This window comes from Hypanus sabinus, chromosome 25 (genome assembly GCF_030144855.1).
Source record: "Hypanus sabinus isolate sHypSab1 chromosome 25, sHypSab1.hap1, whole genome shotgun sequence".
Classification (NCBI taxonomy): Eukaryota; Metazoa; Chordata; class Chondrichthyes; order Myliobatiformes; family Dasyatidae; genus Hypanus; species Hypanus sabinus.
The window spans coordinates 27761073-27778055 of record NC_082730.1 but is presented as its reverse complement, the minus strand read 5'-3'; the positions used below and the strand labels follow the sequence as shown (position 1 = coordinate 27778055).

The window sequence follows — 16983 nt, the reverse complement described above, 5'->3', positions numbered from 1 at the left end:
CTGTTCTTACTCCACCAAAAAGTCCTTTAAAACGTTTAGCATCCACAACTTTTCCAACTAAATTACTTTTAACTTGGTCCATGGATACATCTAGAGGCACTCCAGTGATTACTCCCCAAAGCCACTGTAATTCAATTTAATTCCTTGGTGTTACTTTCCTTCCTCACATGTTTTAACCCCCAAACTTTCTCACACTACTATCTTTGCACAATGGCTCTTTTTTAAAAATCCTTAGTCTAATTAGATTGATATAAGAAACAGGTCCACTTTCAATACTTAACAAAACCCTGAACTCCTCTTTTTAAAATGTAGACCTTGTCTGCTGCCTTCATTACTGGACGATAGTCACTAATGTGCAATTCTCAGTCGGCCGTTTAGTTTTTCCATTTCCCAGAAACCTGCCATTCGCTGTCCTCCACACAACTCCGATCACTCAATACCACCTGTCTTCGCTGTCTTCTCGGTCAGAACCTGCCATCTCACCACCCCCACTTTCTGTTCGAGAGCAACTCCCAACTGCAGGTTCAATCCTTTGCTCCAAACCGAATTATTCAACCGAGAGCTCCAAGGCTACTTCGCTAGGTGCCGAGTATAATTTTTTGGGGCGTCCATATTGAGAAGGTAACGCAAGAGGTAACGCAGGACGGCCATATCGTTAAGGGGAAATTATCCCATTGTTTTGATGATGTCACATTGACGTCAATATGTTTTTTGCGGATCTCGCGAGAAGAGGGTAGCCGGCGATGGAGACGGGCGGCGGGCCGTTGCCCGTCGGGCCCGGACCCGGACCTGGACCTGGATTAGGTACCACAGCCGTGACTGCCACCACACCCCCAGCTAACAACAGCTTTGGCAAACCCAGGGCCTTGCCTAAAGGTCGTGAGTTTTTCAGGAACCAGAGAAAAGATTCGGAGGTGAGGAGTGTCAGCAGGCAATGGGCCCGGGGCAGAGTTATAGAGGGAGGGGTGAGCAGACCGGGTGCGGGGGTGGTTGGGGAGTGAGGAGGTGTTGATGATGATGATGAGGAGTGGGGAGGGAGGAGGAGAGATCGGAGGTGGGGGGAGGTGGGTTGGTGTCAGCTCAACATCAGCTGCCCCGGTTAGTGATTTCTTCGGTGTCTTGCTGTTCTAAGCATTTATTAGCAATGTTTTATATTTCATATTTCCATACTGTTCTGTCTCCCCACCACATTCTTGTACTCCCTTACTTCTCCTCTCCCCGGTCACTCAGGTGTTCACTCCCATGACCCTTTGTAGCTGTAGTTTGTTCGTAGCTCGTATTTTTCTGCAAATATTAGGCTATTGTCTAAATGAGACCAACTTCAGTAACACTCAGCAATAATAATTCTTCATTGTATCTACTATAATATAGACTAGTACAGTAAGTAATTGTACCATTTTTAAGTGGAGGTGCAGGAAGTTTTGAAGAAGCAGAGAGTCAACAGAAGGACTTAGGTAGATTAGGAGAATGAGCAAATGAGTGACCGATGGAATGTAGTGTTGGGAGGCGTATGGCATGCACATTGGTAGAAGAAATGAAAGTGTAGACTATTTTCTAAATGGAGAGAAAATACAGAAAGCTGAGGTGCAAAGGGACTTGGGAGTCTTTCTGCAGGATTCCTTAAAGGCTAATTTGCAAGGTGAGTCTGTGGTGAGGAAGCCAAATACAGTGTTAGCCTTCATTTCAAGAGGACTGGAATGTAAAAGCAAGGGTGTAGTGCTGAGACTATAAAGAACTGTTGAAGCCTCATTTGAAGTATTGAAAGCAGTTTTGGTCCCCTTACGATGTGTTGAAACTGGAGAGGGTTCAAAGGAGGTTTACGAAATTGATTCCAGGATTGAATGGCCTGTCATGTGAAAAGTGATGGCTTTGGGCTCGTATTCACCTTCAAAAGAACGAGGAGTGACCTAGTTGAAACTCGTTGAATGGTTAAAGGCCTTGGTACAGTGGATGTGAAGATGATGTTTCCAGTGTTGGGAGAGTCTAAGACTCCTCTTGGAATGGAGATGAGTAATTTCTTTGGCCAGAATGGTGAATCTGTGGCATTCTTTGCTACAGGTCAGACTGCCAGGTCTTTGTGGGTATTTAAGGCAGAGGATGGTAGATTCTTGATTGGTCAGGGCATGAAGGGATTCGGTGGGGTGAGGGAGGCAGATGATTGGGGCTGAGATGAAAAATGGATCAGCCGTGTTGAAATAGTGGAGCAGATTTGATGAGTCAAATGACCTAATTCTGTCCGTAGGTGTTATAATAACCAGTATATTGGTTATGCACTTCTGACGATCTACTGTGTTTTTGTGGTTTCTGATGTGATCAATGAGATCAACATGGGAATGCAGACTCTTCCAAAGATGATGCGGTGCGGGAGTTGTTTGTTTAATCCTGTGCTGCTCCTGGCACTTATGTGGGATCTGTGGACTCCAGCTTCTCAAAGTTAAAAGAAGTGCGGATGTTGTAATCATGGGGGGGGGGGGGCGGTGCAAAGAGACAGAAATTGCGGGAAATTGGTAAAATGGTGTCAAAGTAAGAGAAACAGTTTCAGGTCAGATTGCCGGTCAGAAATCTTTTCCTTGGCATGAGGTGAAAACACGAATCTATTTCATACATTGTTACAGTTACTGAGGCGGGGTGGGGATCAATCTTTCCAGTCCCAGGGCATTGCTGCAGGAGTTCTTCAAGCTAGTGTTCTCGGCCCAAATCATTTGAATAGTTTATAATGTTAATCAGTCATAATAATGATGTGCACTGATTTGTACAATTCCACTCAAAAGTCATCAGGAAATGAAAACCGTTCATGACTGGATACATCTAAAAATAGGATATCATTCAGGCATGGCTTGATAGTGGTATATCTATAACAGCAAGGGAATAAATATTTTCAATATGTAGGTCCATGCACGTACACTTGGTGTTCAATCATATCCGATTACTTCTCTGCCATTAAGATTTTGGGTATTGCAGTCAATCAGAAGCTGAACCTGATCAGCCACATAAATACTGTGACCAGAAGATCAGGGTATCCAGCAGCAAGTGACTCACTTTCTGATGCCGCAAGATACTTCCACTATAAACAAGGCACAAGATAGATTATTGCCTAGATGAGACCAACTTCAGCAACTCTCAACAATATCTAGAACAAAGTATCCTGCTTAATTGGCATTTGATTTCAATGTTCACAGTAAATTTATTATTGAAGTAAGTATATGTTCCATATACTGCCCTGAGATTCATTTTCTTGCTGCATTTGCACGGAAAACAATAAATATTATAGAATTAATGAAAGGCTGCACGTGAATGGACAGAGACTGGCTAACAAGCAATGTAAAAAAAAAACAAGGCAAACCGTTCAAGAAGTGGTGGTTACCTCCAGCTTCTCAAGGGTGTTCAGGGATAGGTTTAAACATTGGTTATGCTGGATATGTGCATGTCATGAAAAATTAATTTTTAAGAAAGTGTCCTTTATGTTGGCTAGGTATTTGACATCATATGCAAATTTATAAGTCTTGAAGCATTTATATAAATTATGAACAATTATTTCAACAATTTCAATTCTGATATTTGTATTGTAGAATTGCCCTGTGTAGACTGTCTGTTTTGATATTTAATTGGATTGTTGATTTCTTTCTTTTAAATCCTAGGGTTTTTCTGAGTCACCGGACCTTGAGTTTGAATATTCTGACAGTGACAAATGGGCAGCTGAGCTTTCAGGTAAAAAGTAAAATATTTTTAAAATCTACAAAATAAATTTTTTCAAATAAAATGTAATAAGGTGAGGTATTCGTAGATGTGAAACCTGGTGGATAAATAAATGCCTCGATGAGTGAGGCATCAGCTCTGACCTTTGCGGGTTCTTTCAAGCTTTATATCTCAGAACTGGGAGAATCGTTTCCATCATTTTGCAGCAGTAGTTGTTTGGCATTTGAAATTTACAGACACTTCATCATTACAACTGGACATGGCGACATACAGTGGAGTGACAGGAAGTGTAATATTTTACTAGTCAATCTAGCTTAAGGGCTTCATGAGGCCAAACTTCACTCAGAGGGTAATGAGGGTGTGAAAGGAGCTGCCAGTGCAAATGGTGCATGCAAGCTCAATTTCAACATTTAAGAGAAGTTAGGATAGGTACATGGATGGTAAGGATATGGAGGACTATGGCCCCAGTGCAGGTCGTTGGGGGTAGGCAGTTTAAATAGGTCAATAAAGACCAGATGGGCCAAAGGGCCTGTTTCTGTGGTGTTCTTTTCTAAGACTAATCTTATGAACAGAGAATAGATTCTGCTTGCATTGTTGATTTCTTTCTCTTGGCCAGAGATGGTGTGAAGTGAAAAGAGTTGCGCACAAGCAGATTCTGTTGGGTTGTGGGAGTTAGAGAACGTGATCCTCAAACTTCCTTTCCTCTCCTTGTCATGTGCACTTCATCCATTTCCCTTCCCATTTTGTTCTGAGTGTGGATAAAAGAGTAAGTATGAAATGCTTAGCTTGTAATGAGGAAATGGTTATGTACAAGAAGACGGGATAAGTAATCATAGAAAGGTGATTCAGTGACACATGTATTAATGGCAAAATCAGGTGTAAACAAAGGAATGGGAGCAAATAATACCATTTCCCATTAGTGACTTGGGAAGAAAAATGAGAGCGAGGGTGGGAATAATGTACTGAAAAAAGTGAAGTGGATTAAATTAGATTCACGAAATGCATTAGCGTCCAGGAAAGAAGCCATTCTACCCACTGCCACTTGTGCTCCATCAGCATCCATTTCAATTTATGTGATTGACAATTGATTACATCACTGAGAGTCATTGAACAGAGACAGGTCCTTTGGCCCATCTGTTCTGTCCTCACCATATTATCCTCCCTGCTAGTGCCCCTGTATGTACCCAGGGGCGTATCTACGGAAAATAGCGCCTATGGCAAGCACTGAAATTGTGCCCCTGTCCAAACATCTGACACCCATCTTTTACATTTCTTGACCATAATATCAGCTCAAAAATGCAAGTCAAGCTTGTTAATCTTTTAATTAACAAATTATGGCACTACATGAAAATTATAACTGCACCTTCCTTGCTTTCACTGATGAGAATTGGTCTATGATGTGATCAAAGCCTGTTTTTTCGGTTTCTTCTCTTTCTACACTAAGCAGAGCAAGATCATGGAGTCTGCCTTGACCCATGGAGGCTCTCAGATACAAAAGTATTAGTTTTAACGTGCTGAATGATCTCTCACAGCTGGCGATGGAAACTATGGAAACTGCCATGGTTAGCATTATCTGAATAGCAATGCGAAGATTGGGGAAGACGCTCTCATCTCCATACTGAACAATAAATTCAAGAAGCTCTTCAGGTCTTGATATTTTCATGTTGACCCACCTTGATAGCAACATTCTGCAATCCAAAATTTCTTCATCTAGCTGCTGTTCATCAACATCAGAGCTGTACAATTCACCCAGATTTTCTCACTTCTTTAGGTCGTTACTATCGGCGTCTTAACGCAGTCCCTCGACATCGAGAAGGAACCCAAACTTGGCGTCAGTGTCGTGCAAATGAGCGAACCTTTTGTCCATGTCTCTGAAGATGTTCGAGTGTTCCCTTCGTGACTCTTTCCATTTCCTCCTTAGCTGTTAACCCAGTGTCTCTCAAGTTCTCATCAGCCATTTGTTCCTTTCGTCTCTGATGTCCTTCAACTTCAATATTCCATTCTTGACAGAGACTGGCTCCTTCGAGTCACTAACTGACCAACACCGCTCTTTCATCATTAAAATGATCTCGGAGGGCTTTCAAATCCAGGGCAGTATTCTGGAGTTTATGCTAGGATCCTGCAGCCTCTTTTAAATACCGTCAATACGAATGAGTACATTGTTCCAAAATCCTAGCAAAATCAGAAAATTGTAATTCAACATGTGGTTGTACAGCTGCCTTGTGTCACTTTTCGTTTCACTAGTCTTGTTTTCAGTGTATATCATGCCCTGGAGAACTTGAAGTACTCCTCAAGGTACTTGTTAACAGGCTTCACTGCTTCTCTTCTTGCACTCCACCTGGTTTTGGACTCCGACTTAACCACAGGCACAGTGTTTTTGAGTTTTTCCCAGCGCTGTGTTGAACGAGAGAAAAACATGTAGAGAGCTTCAATAGTTCCAAAGAATGTGATCATCTTTGATTCTGCTGTACACCCACCAAATTGAGTGAGTGATTGTCGCAATTCACAAACACTGCCAGGTTGTTTTTCTCACTTATTCTTTAATGAACACCACTTCTGTGTCCAGCCATCACAGCAGCGTTGTCATAGCACTGTGACCGACAATCTTGTAGCTCCATTTCATCCTTCTCTAGCTGTATCAAGATGTCTTCAGCCAAACTCTCTGCATCCTTCTGGCTTATCTGGATAAAACCAAGGAAGGACTCTCTAACATGGACTCAAAATCAACTTCCACTTACCTCACTACCTCTGACATCTGCCTGATCAGGAGTCGAGTCTAACATGAGTTCGTAGTACTTGGCTTAACGAATGCTTCTCAGTAAATTCTGGCGAACAGTGGATGCCATCATGTGGATTAATTCATTCTGGACACCCGGTGAAAGATGAGACGTGGATCCAGAATGACTTTCCAAATGAGTGAGGTGTTCTTTTATGACAGGGTCAAAGATGGCCAGTAGTTTCAGTAAGCCAAGGAAATTTCCCACATTGGAGTCGTCTAGCTGAAGTGACTCCCTGTGTCCTTGCAAAGCCTGGTTCTGAGTCGCAAGGAATTTTATGGAGTGAAGGACTCTTGTCAAGATATCACACCAATACTGCTTTTCCTTCTCAATCTGTGACTGAAATACCACATCAATAACTCCTCTGTTTCCAGCTGAATTTCTTTCCATTTCTTTCCACTGGGTGAAGCATTCCCGATGATTTTTGGTATATTCACTGGTTGAATCCACTTTCCTGCTCCAAAGAGGATTGATGGTCTGACTGGGAACAGAGAAGACAACAGATACAAAATGCAGACATTTTAGAAGGGGAGTGGACCAGCCATGAGCGAATCACTTCCTCACCACGACCATTTCCCAATTTCCTCTTGAACTAAGTTTTGTTCATAAAGCAGTTATTTGTTGGTAGGAAAGGCCCCTCACTGTTCTGGAAATATTTCAAACCCAGCTTTATTATTTCTGTTTGCAATGCATCAGGCAGAATTGCTTTTCCAGTATCCTTGTCGAACTTCAGAAGTCCAATGTCATGCTGTTCAGTCACTTCTGGTATGACTGTTCAAGACTCTTTGACACCATCCAGTTCACTAGATTCAGTGTTGTTAGGTTCAATCTCATCAGGTAAAATCTCGTCAATAAACTCAATATCACCATTACCACCACCGCCACCAACTTCCCCTCCTGTCATGTCCACGTTCTCTGTGGCAGCCTCACTCTTAATCTCGTCATACTCGGATTTGTCTGACTTGACTTCCTCCTCGGCTTGTGATGCATATGTACTTGATCCACCTTTGGATTCTAACAAACTTGTAGCAGGTGCAGACGACTCCATGGAACGTGTCGAACTACGTGTTCCAGGCTTTACAAAGAAGGGCTTACTCCACCTCCAACTGTCGTCTCTTCTGTCCTTCAGCTCCACTTTCCTCCTCTGTGAAGAAACGTTTCATGGTCTTCTTACACAGTGCTCTGAAAAAAGGCCATCCTTGTGCTTCTCACCCATGATAAAAAATAAAATAAAAAAATAAAAACTACTCAGTGGTACCCCCCACCCCCCCTCAAGTGGTGCCCAGGACATGTGTCATTCCTGCCATACCTTAGATGCGCCACTGTATGTACCTATCAAAATGCCTTTCAGACATTGCAACTGTACTCACCTTGACCACTTCCATTAGTAGCTCATTCCACATGTTCACTACTCTCTGTAAATAAGTTACCTCTTGGGTCTCTTTTAAATCCCTCTTTTTATCTAGTATCTGTGCCCCCTAGTTTTGGACTACCCATCCCTGGGGGACAAAACAATTATGGCCGTCTACCTTATCCATGCCTTTCATGATCTCATTAACTTAAATGAGGTCATCTCTCATTCTGCTACACTCCAGGGAATAAAGATCCAGATGGTCACTCTCTCCCTTTAATTCAGACCCTCTAGTCCACGCAACTTCCTTGTAGATCTCTTCTGCCCAACTTGACATTGTCTTTATATAGCACGGTGACCAAAACAATATCCAAATGTAACTTCACCAATGACTTGTATAACTGCAACTTAATAACGCTACTCGTAAGCTTTACTCCCTGACTAATGAAGACCAGCAGCCCTTACACCACCTTCTCCATCCTGTGTATTTGCATTGCTGTTTTCAGTGAACTGTGCACTTGTACTCCAGGATCCTGTGTTCCCCAATACTTATCACTGACTTGCTAATCACCATATAAGACCTATGCTGATATGACTTGCAATTATCCAAGTTGAAATCCATTTGTCATTTCTCATTCATCTCCCACATTGATCAAGATCTCTTTGTAATTCATTGTAACCTGCTTCACTATTCACGATATTTCAGTGTCCTCAGCAGACTTGTTAATTGTGCCATGTGCATTCATTTCCAAAACGTTTACATAACTATGAATAACTGACATCTTAACACAAAGCCCTGGATCTCCCCAGTAGTCACAGGCCTCCTGTCGGAGAATTGGCCTTCACCCATCATCCTCTGCTTCCCATTTCTTTATTCACTTTGCTAGCTCTCCCTGAATCCCAATTGTGCTAACCTTGCAGATCAGCTTTCCATACGTATCTTGTCAAAGGCCTTACTAAAGTCCGTATCGACAACATCTACTGGTTTACTTTCATCTAACCTCTTAGTTACCTCTTCAAAAAAATTCCCACCAGATTTGTCGGCCATGACCTCTCATGCACAAAGTTATGCTGACTATTCCTGATTAGACCTTGACTAACCAAGAGATGGTAGATTTCCTCCAGTTCCCTACAACTGAAGGCAGGCTCTCTTAGAAGGTCCTTTTTATCCTTTAACAATTAAGCATCAACCACCTTCCAGTCTTGTGGAACCACGGTAGTGACTTATGATGAACTAAGTGTCTCTATAAGGGACTTCGTGAGTTCAAAGTACAACTTGATTCTAATGTGAACAAGGTGTAGAGATATCAGGTCTATTCTTAGTTAACACTCCAAAATATTTCTAATATTATTTTATTAGAATTGTACAGCTATACAGAGGGTCCTGAGCTTCAACTGAATAGAAAATGCTTTGAGGATGAATTCAAGACTCATGGTAATGACAAACTTTTTGCTTGTATATAATTCTTTTTCTCTCTCTGTTTATGTTGTCAAAATTGATGTTAAATTATTCAAAGACTTGATACATTAGTATTGTAGCAATCTTTTACTCAAATAGTGACATTATTTCTAAACTACCATTCAGCAATTTATTTGGTTTATATTCCATTTCACATTTAAAGCTTCCCGTTGATGATTTGCTGCCTTTTTTAAATCTTGAGTTAAAATTTTCCCTAATGCCAGTACTTTTTCCAGGTCCATGATCCTTTTCATTTATACTTTACTTTTAGCTCATCTCTGGACTCCACTGTCCTAACTATTCCCAAATTCTTGCTCTGGATATTTACTGTCCTTGGAGCAAAATCAGATAACTTTATTTCTTTCCTGTAAATATGTTCTAAATTACTTTCTTATAATGTTAAAGTTGAAATTGGGAAAATGATCTCTTAACTTTTGCTCAATTAAAGAGTTAAAGTTTGTCTCTCTGGTGCCATTTCAGATTCATTCTCTGAAATTGTGCAATTTGTTATGATATTTTGCCTGCAGTGTGAACTGTTTCTACTTTTGGCACGAACGTACAAAGTACCAGGTTTTAAGTAATAGTAGCTTAATTACATTATTTGGCTGTTGCAGTTGTGAATATATACGGTAAATACAATTGTAAATAGGTCTTGATTTTTTAAGAGATCAGATGATATATTACTCCAATAGACTTGCTTATTGTCATTGCTGATGATGAATAACAAATGCTCTTAATGATTTGCTGTGCAGTGAAAGATAAGAAATGGACAGAAGTGGATTTCTCAGAGCACCAGGCTCATGCTATGCGATTATTGGATGGCTTGGAGGTGACTGCCAGAGAGAAGAGACTGAAAGTGGCTCGTGCCATTCTGTATATGGCTCAAGGTAATATCTTACACTCATCTGATTTTTTTTAAAGCTATTTTTTGTTGGTTTTGAGTGAAAATTGGAGATCCAGGCCACAGCAACTTAGTACTCCTAAAAGGCCTAGCTTTAATTTCCATACATATTCTCTCTTTGCTCTGTGTTTCCCTTAATGCTTTGAAATGTTTGAAATTGTCCTTCAACCTTCAATGTAATTTTTCTGTAGTTGGCAAATTTATAACAGTTGTTTTTGATTATATAGTTAACAGGGTGGATAAAGGAGAACCGGGAGATATAGTATATTTCTAAAAGGCATTCGATAAGTGCCACTTAAAAGATTACGATGCAAATAAAGGCTCATGGTGTTGAAATATAATGGATAGAGGATTGGTTAGCAGAATGGGGAATTGGGAAAAATGGATAACTTTTGGGTTCATAAGAGAATGTGGGCTAGTAAAATTGATTAGAGTAGGAGTGCTGTATAAATGTGTGCTTAACAAGTTAGCAAAGGGCCTTATTACCTGCTGTATTTCTGTGGTCCATTTGTGTGTCACCGACGTCAGTGACAGGCCTCAACTATGCAATAATTTATACTAGTGATTTAGATGAATGTATTGTAGTTGAGCTTGTTGATGATATAAAGATAATGGAAAGTAAATAGTAAAAGGGATGTAGAATCTGTGAAGAAATCTGTCGGGTTGACTGGGTGACAAAATGTGGTAAATGGTGCATAAATTGGGGAAATATGAGGCCGCCCACTTTGAATAATAGTAATTGTTTAAATGGAGAAAGATGGCAAAATCCTAACCCTCCTCACCTTGTCCTTCCCCTGCAAGATACTGCTATCTGAAGTGCTTGGAGCATCATCCATGTTAAATTCTTACATAAATTTGATTTTTACTTTAGGTGAACAAAATTAATGCAGACGTGTTGCGATTCTTTATGTTGGCTTGCAGGTACCTTTGGTGAATGTAACTCTGAGGGAGAAGTCCAGCAGTGGATGAGATATAATGTATTTCTGTTGCTCGAAGTTGGCACCTTCACTGCATTGGTGGAGCTTCTCAGTATGGAGATTGAGTAAGTGCCAAAAGTACCTATGTACACATGGAGTCTGGTGGTGTTATACCAAGCATTTATGACAGTGAAATAATTGGCTATTTGCTTTCTAAATCATTGCTTGAATTTTAAGCAGGTTTTTGACTGGTTATTAATGAGCTATGAGGGGGGAAAGTGGGTAATTAATTAATTGTTTAGTTCTTTTCAGTTACAGACATAGATCAGTTCAGTAAAACAGAATGGGGAATGTGTGCTTCTATAGTGCCATTGTCAGAATGAAAGTAAGGCTTCAAATAAATCAAATAAAGTTTAATTATTATTCAACCATACATACATGCATACGAACGAAACAGCATTCCTCTGGGACCAAGGTCCAAAGCAATGCAGCTCATTCAAAATAGCAAACAAAAAAACAGTCATGCAAAAAAAATGTATATATTCCAAGACTGAGCGACGTGTCCCATAAGTTAAAGGAACATCTCAGAGTAATTCAGCCTGTCATTCCACCAATTGAACACGAGAGGGCAGCACCAATGGGAGAGGCCAGCCCCCAACTGAGCATGAATGCCATGCTACACAAAGTAAGTTCTTTCAGCATAGAAAGTTTGGGAAAAAAATTGACCTGCATACAATTAGTGACACACGAGACTACAGATGCTGGAATCTTGAACAGCACAAAAGGAGCTGGAGGAACTCAGCAAATCAGGCAGCATTTATGGAAAGAAATGGACAGTCAACCTTTAGGGTCAAGACTTTTCATTGGGTCTACCAGAACATTAACTGGCCTCCTTGACCTCTGAGTTCATCCATTGCCTTTTACATTGTTCACAATAAGTATAAAGTTGACAGCGTGATGTCACTGTGTATTCAAAGCATACACTGGAAGACAGAACTGTATTTTGACTTCAAATGCCACTGGAGTGAATATACCGTTCTGTCTATACTCTGTAAGGGTAGAAAATCAGCTAGTTCCCATGCTGAGACAATCATGGGAAATGGTGCCTAAAAAAGGATACCATGTTTCTCAAGGCCATATCAAATCAAAAATTTTCTGAGAAATTTTATGATTGGTCTTCATTGTGTCTGTTGTAAAGTCTGTGTGCTAGTGTTCACTATGTGACACAGTGTTCACACAGCACAGACATAAACGACAGTGTCTCCTAAATACAGTGCAGGTCCCAGTTTTAAGCATTTGCACATTTCAGATGAAAGGATTGCTCATCTATATACAGAACTGAATGAAAGTTTCAATAGGCAAGGCATAAAGCTTCTCTCCCCTTTTTTTTAGCAGCTAACCATCTGCTTTTGAGATTTTAAAAATGCATAGTATTTGCAAATATTTTCTGTAATTTCTTTGTCATTTCCACTGGTTCGTACTGAAGCTGATACTGTTCATTACCCACCAGTGCTGTTATATCATTTCCTTTCTGAGCATCCAATAATTCATCTTGGCTAGCATTTTGCTTGGTGTAAGTGGTTTCTACTGATATACTGTCGCAATGTTCCCACCCATTAAAACCATCAATGTCTAAATGGTTCTTAAAAGCTCATCCTGCAATCTACCCTTGGAAATAACAGTCGTATCTCTGCCAGCTTTTTTCAAAACCTTAAATGTATCCCTGTAAATCACTGGTCATAACTCAATTGCTCCGGTCAGATTTTTGTTCCTGCCAAAGCAAGGAAATACTCATATCACGTTGTGTCCCTTGTTACTGTAGCAGTGATGCACTGTGCTGTCAGTCCATATGATCAGCCATGCCCAGTGTGGTTGGACTACCCTTACTTTACACCACTCTTGATTACTCACCCTGATGGCAGTTATATACAGGCCCTCAAACAGGATGTGGATTGTAGGTTTCAAAGGAAAATAGAAAAGCAATGTAATAAGGGAAATGTTACAATAGTAATGGGGGATTTCAGTATGCACGTAGATGGAAAAATCAGGTTGGTGCTGTATCCCGAGAGAGGGAATTTGTAGAATGCCTACAGGATACCTTTTTATGTCAGCTTGTAGTTGAATGCGCTAGGGGAAAGGCAGTTCTAGATTGGGTGTTGTGTGATGAACCAGATTTGATCAGGAAGCTTAAGGTAAAGGACTTCTTAGGAAGCGGTGATCATAATATGATAGAATTCACCTGCAGTTTGAGACGGAGGAGTAAAGTCAGATGTATCAGTATTACAGTGGAGTGAAGGGAATTACAGAGATATGAGTGAGGAACTAGCCAAAGTTGATTAGAAGGGGACTCCAGCAGGGATGATGGTAGAACAGGAATGGCTGGAGTTTCTAGGGTCAGTTCAGAAGGTGCAGGACAGAAACATCTCAAAGATGAAGTACTCTAAAGGGAGGAGGAGGGAACTATTTGGTGGCAATGGAAGTCAAAGACAGCATAAATGCAAAAGTTAGCCAGAAATATCAAAGGGGAAGCCAAAAGTTTTTTTCAGATATATAAAGAGTTAAAAAAGCAGGAGTGGATATTGGACTGCTGGAAAATGATACTGGAGAGGTGATAGTGCAGGGACAATGAAATGGCAGCTAAACTTAATAAATCTTTTGCGTTGGTCTTCCCTGTGGAAGAAATTAGCAGGTTTCCAGAAATTTGAGAGTGTCAGGGAGCAGAAGTGAGTGTTGTTGCTATTACTAAGCAAAATGTGCTTGGGGAGCTGAGAGGTCTGAGGTAGATAAGTCACCTAGACCAGATGGACTACACCCCAGGGTTCTAGAAGAAGTAGCATTGAGGATATTGTGCAGTCATAAGTAATGATCTTTCAAGAATCACTAGATTCTGAAATGGTTCTGGAGAACTGGAAAATCGCAAATGTCACTCCAGTCTTCAAAAAGTGGGTGAGGCAGAAGAAAAGAAGTTATAGGCCAGTTAGCCTGACTTCAGTGGTTGGAAAGATTTTGGAGTCCATTATTAAGAATGAGGTTTTGCCTACTTGAAAGTGCTTGATAAAGTAGTTCTTCAGCATGGTTTCTTTAAGGGGAAATCTTCCCTGACAAATCTGTTGGAATTCTTTGAGGAAATAACAGGCAAGATTGCCAAGGAAGGGTCAGAAGGTCCTTGACAAGGTGCCAATCATGAAGCTGTTTAACAAGATAAGAGCCCATAATATTACAGGAAAGATACAAGCGTGGATAGCAGATTGGCTCATTGGCAGGAGGCAAAGAATGGGAATAAAGGTGGGGGGGGGGGGGTCTATACTGTTTGACTGCTGGTAATAAGTGGTGTTAGCTAGGGATCGGACCGCTTTTTTTCACATTGCATGTCTACAGTTTGGTTGTCGGAAATTGCGGTTTTGTGGCCATTTGCAGATTTTACAAAGACAGGTGGAGGGGCAGGTAGAGTTGAGGAAGTAGCGAGTCTGCAGGACTTGGACAGATTGAGAGAATGGGCAAAGAAGTGACACTGCTACAGCTCAGAGCATCGGAGTTTGGAGTTCAATTCTGATTATGGCTGTAGGGGTCTGTACATTCCCCTGTGAACTCAAGGGTTTTTGTGGGTGCTCTGGTTTCTACCTACATTCCAAGGACGTACCAGTTAGTAGATGATTGTAAATTGTCCTGTGATTAGGCTGTTAAATTGGTGGATTGTTGGGTTGTGTGGCTCGGGGCGGAAGCGGCTAGTCCATGCTGTATCTCTACAAAACTAAATAAATAAAAATGATAAATAATGGGAAAAATAGTGGTAATCAAAATCTGGATATTGAACAATGAGTGATACTATTGTAATGATGTTAGATTGTCATAGAGAAAAGTAGAGCACAGAAACAGTGCCCTGATGCACTATTTAAACTGCCTACTCCCATCGACCTGCACTGGGACTACAGCTCTCCATACCCCTAACCATCCATGTACCTATCCAAACGTTGAAATGGAGCATGAACCACTTGTGCTGGCAGCTTGTTACACTCAATTTCCTGTCAAACTTTTCACCTTTTACCCTTAACCTGTGACGTTTTTAGTCCTTAACCTGTGGAAAAAGGCTGTTTGTGTATACCCTATCTAAATCCCTCATAATTTTGTATACCTATATGAAATCTCCACATAATCTTCTACGTTTCAAGTATTAACAACCTGTTCAATCTTTCCATATATCTTGTCCTCCAGACCCAGCAACATCCTTATAAATCTTATTTCAACATTAATTACATTTTTCTTGTAGGTAAGTGGCCAAAACTGCACACAATACTCCAAATTAGGCTTCACCAATGTCTTCTACAACTTCAACATAACATCCCACCTCCTGTGCTCATTTCTTTGATTTGTGGAGGCCAATGTCCTAGAAGCTTTCTTTAAGACCCTATCTGTAATACCACTTTCAAGGAATTATGGACCTGTGTTCCCAGATCCCTTTGTTCTGCCAGTTTCCTCAGTGCCCTGCCATTCACTGTGTCAAACCTACCCAGGTTGGTCCTATTGAAGTGCAACACCTCGTACTTGTCTGCATTAAATTGCATCAGCCATTTTTCAGCCATTCTTCTCTAATTGGTTAAGATCCTGCTTCAAGCCACGATAGTTTGCCTCGCTGCCCACTAATCTTGGTGTCATCCATAAACTTGCTGGTCTAGTTAACCACATTATCATTTAGATTGTTGATATAGATGACCAACAACAGTGGGCCAAGCACTGATCCCTGCGGCACTCTACTGAACACAGGCCTCCGGCCAGAGAAGCAGTCATCTACTACCACACTCTGACTTCTTCCACAAAGCCAAAGTCTAATCGAATTTACAATCTTATCTTGAAAACTGAGCGACAGCTTTCTTGCCCAACCTCCCATGTGGGACCTTGTCAAATTCCTTGCAAAAGTCCATGTAGACAAGTTGCCTTCATCAACTTTCCTGTTAATTTTCTTGAAAAACTGTAAGATTGGTTACACATGACCTACCACACACAAAACCATAGTCCATGTCTAACCAAATACTCATATATCAGTGTCTTACAATATCTTCCAGTAACTTTCCCACTAACGTCGGCTTCACCGGCCTATAATTTCCTGGTTTAATTTCAGAATCTCTCTTACACAGTGGAACAAAATTGGCTATCCTCCAATTCCCCTGGGGAACCTCACCTGTCACTAATGATGATTCAAATATCTCTGCTCAGACACCAGTAATTTCTGCACTTGCCTCCCACAGGGTCTGATGGAACACCTCATCAGGCCCTGGGGTTTTACCTACCCTAATTTACCTCAGGCCAGCAAATACCATTTCCACTGTAATCTGTATTGGGTTCATGAAGTTGATGCAGTTTTGCCTTACTTCTATAGACTGTGTCCATCTCCTGGGTAAATACAAATACGAAAAATGCATTTAAGATTACCACTATTTCTTTTGGCTCCACACCTGGATTATCATTCTGATCTTCCAGAGGACTAATTTTGTCCTATGCAATCCTTTTGCTCTTAGCATTGCTGTAGACCCCCATAGGATTCTCCATCACCTTGTCAGCTAAGCTAATCTCATGCCTTCTTTTAGCCATCCTTTTTCTTTCTTAAGTGTTCTCTTGGATTTTTTATATTCCATAAGCACCTCCTTTGTTCCTACCTGCCTATACGTGCAATGCACCTCCTTTTTTTTTCTTAACCAGGGCCTCAATATCTCTTGAAAACCAAGATTCCCTACACCTGTTTCATTTACCTTTTATTCTGACAAGCTTTGTACTTCCAATATTTCAGTTTTGATGGCCTCCCACTTACAAAGTACACCTTTGCCAGTAAACTTCTTTTTGTTTATGCCTCTGGACAGTGACTCTTCAGTAGTGCTTTACTGTTTCTG

General features: G+C 40.9%; 1 protein-coding gene across 1 annotated transcript in view; it reads left to right on the top strand.

Moving 5' to 3' along the window:
* Nucleotides 1-704: 704 nt before the first annotated feature.
* The window catches only part of LOC132381127 (striatin-interacting protein 1 homolog), a 53099-nt gene continuing 36820 nt past the window's right edge, over nt 705-16983 (top strand). Inside the window, exons 1-5 of the mRNA XM_059950383.1 lie at nt 705-914; nt 3639-3708; nt 9185-9259; nt 10036-10170; nt 11106-11226. Of these exons, the coding sequence (XP_059806366.1) occupies nt 744-914; nt 3639-3708; nt 9185-9259; nt 10036-10170; nt 11106-11226 (572 nt within the window). The 5' untranslated portion in view covers nt 705-743. The remainder of the gene's footprint in view (nt 915-3638; nt 3709-9184; nt 9260-10035; nt 10171-11105; nt 11227-16983) is intronic.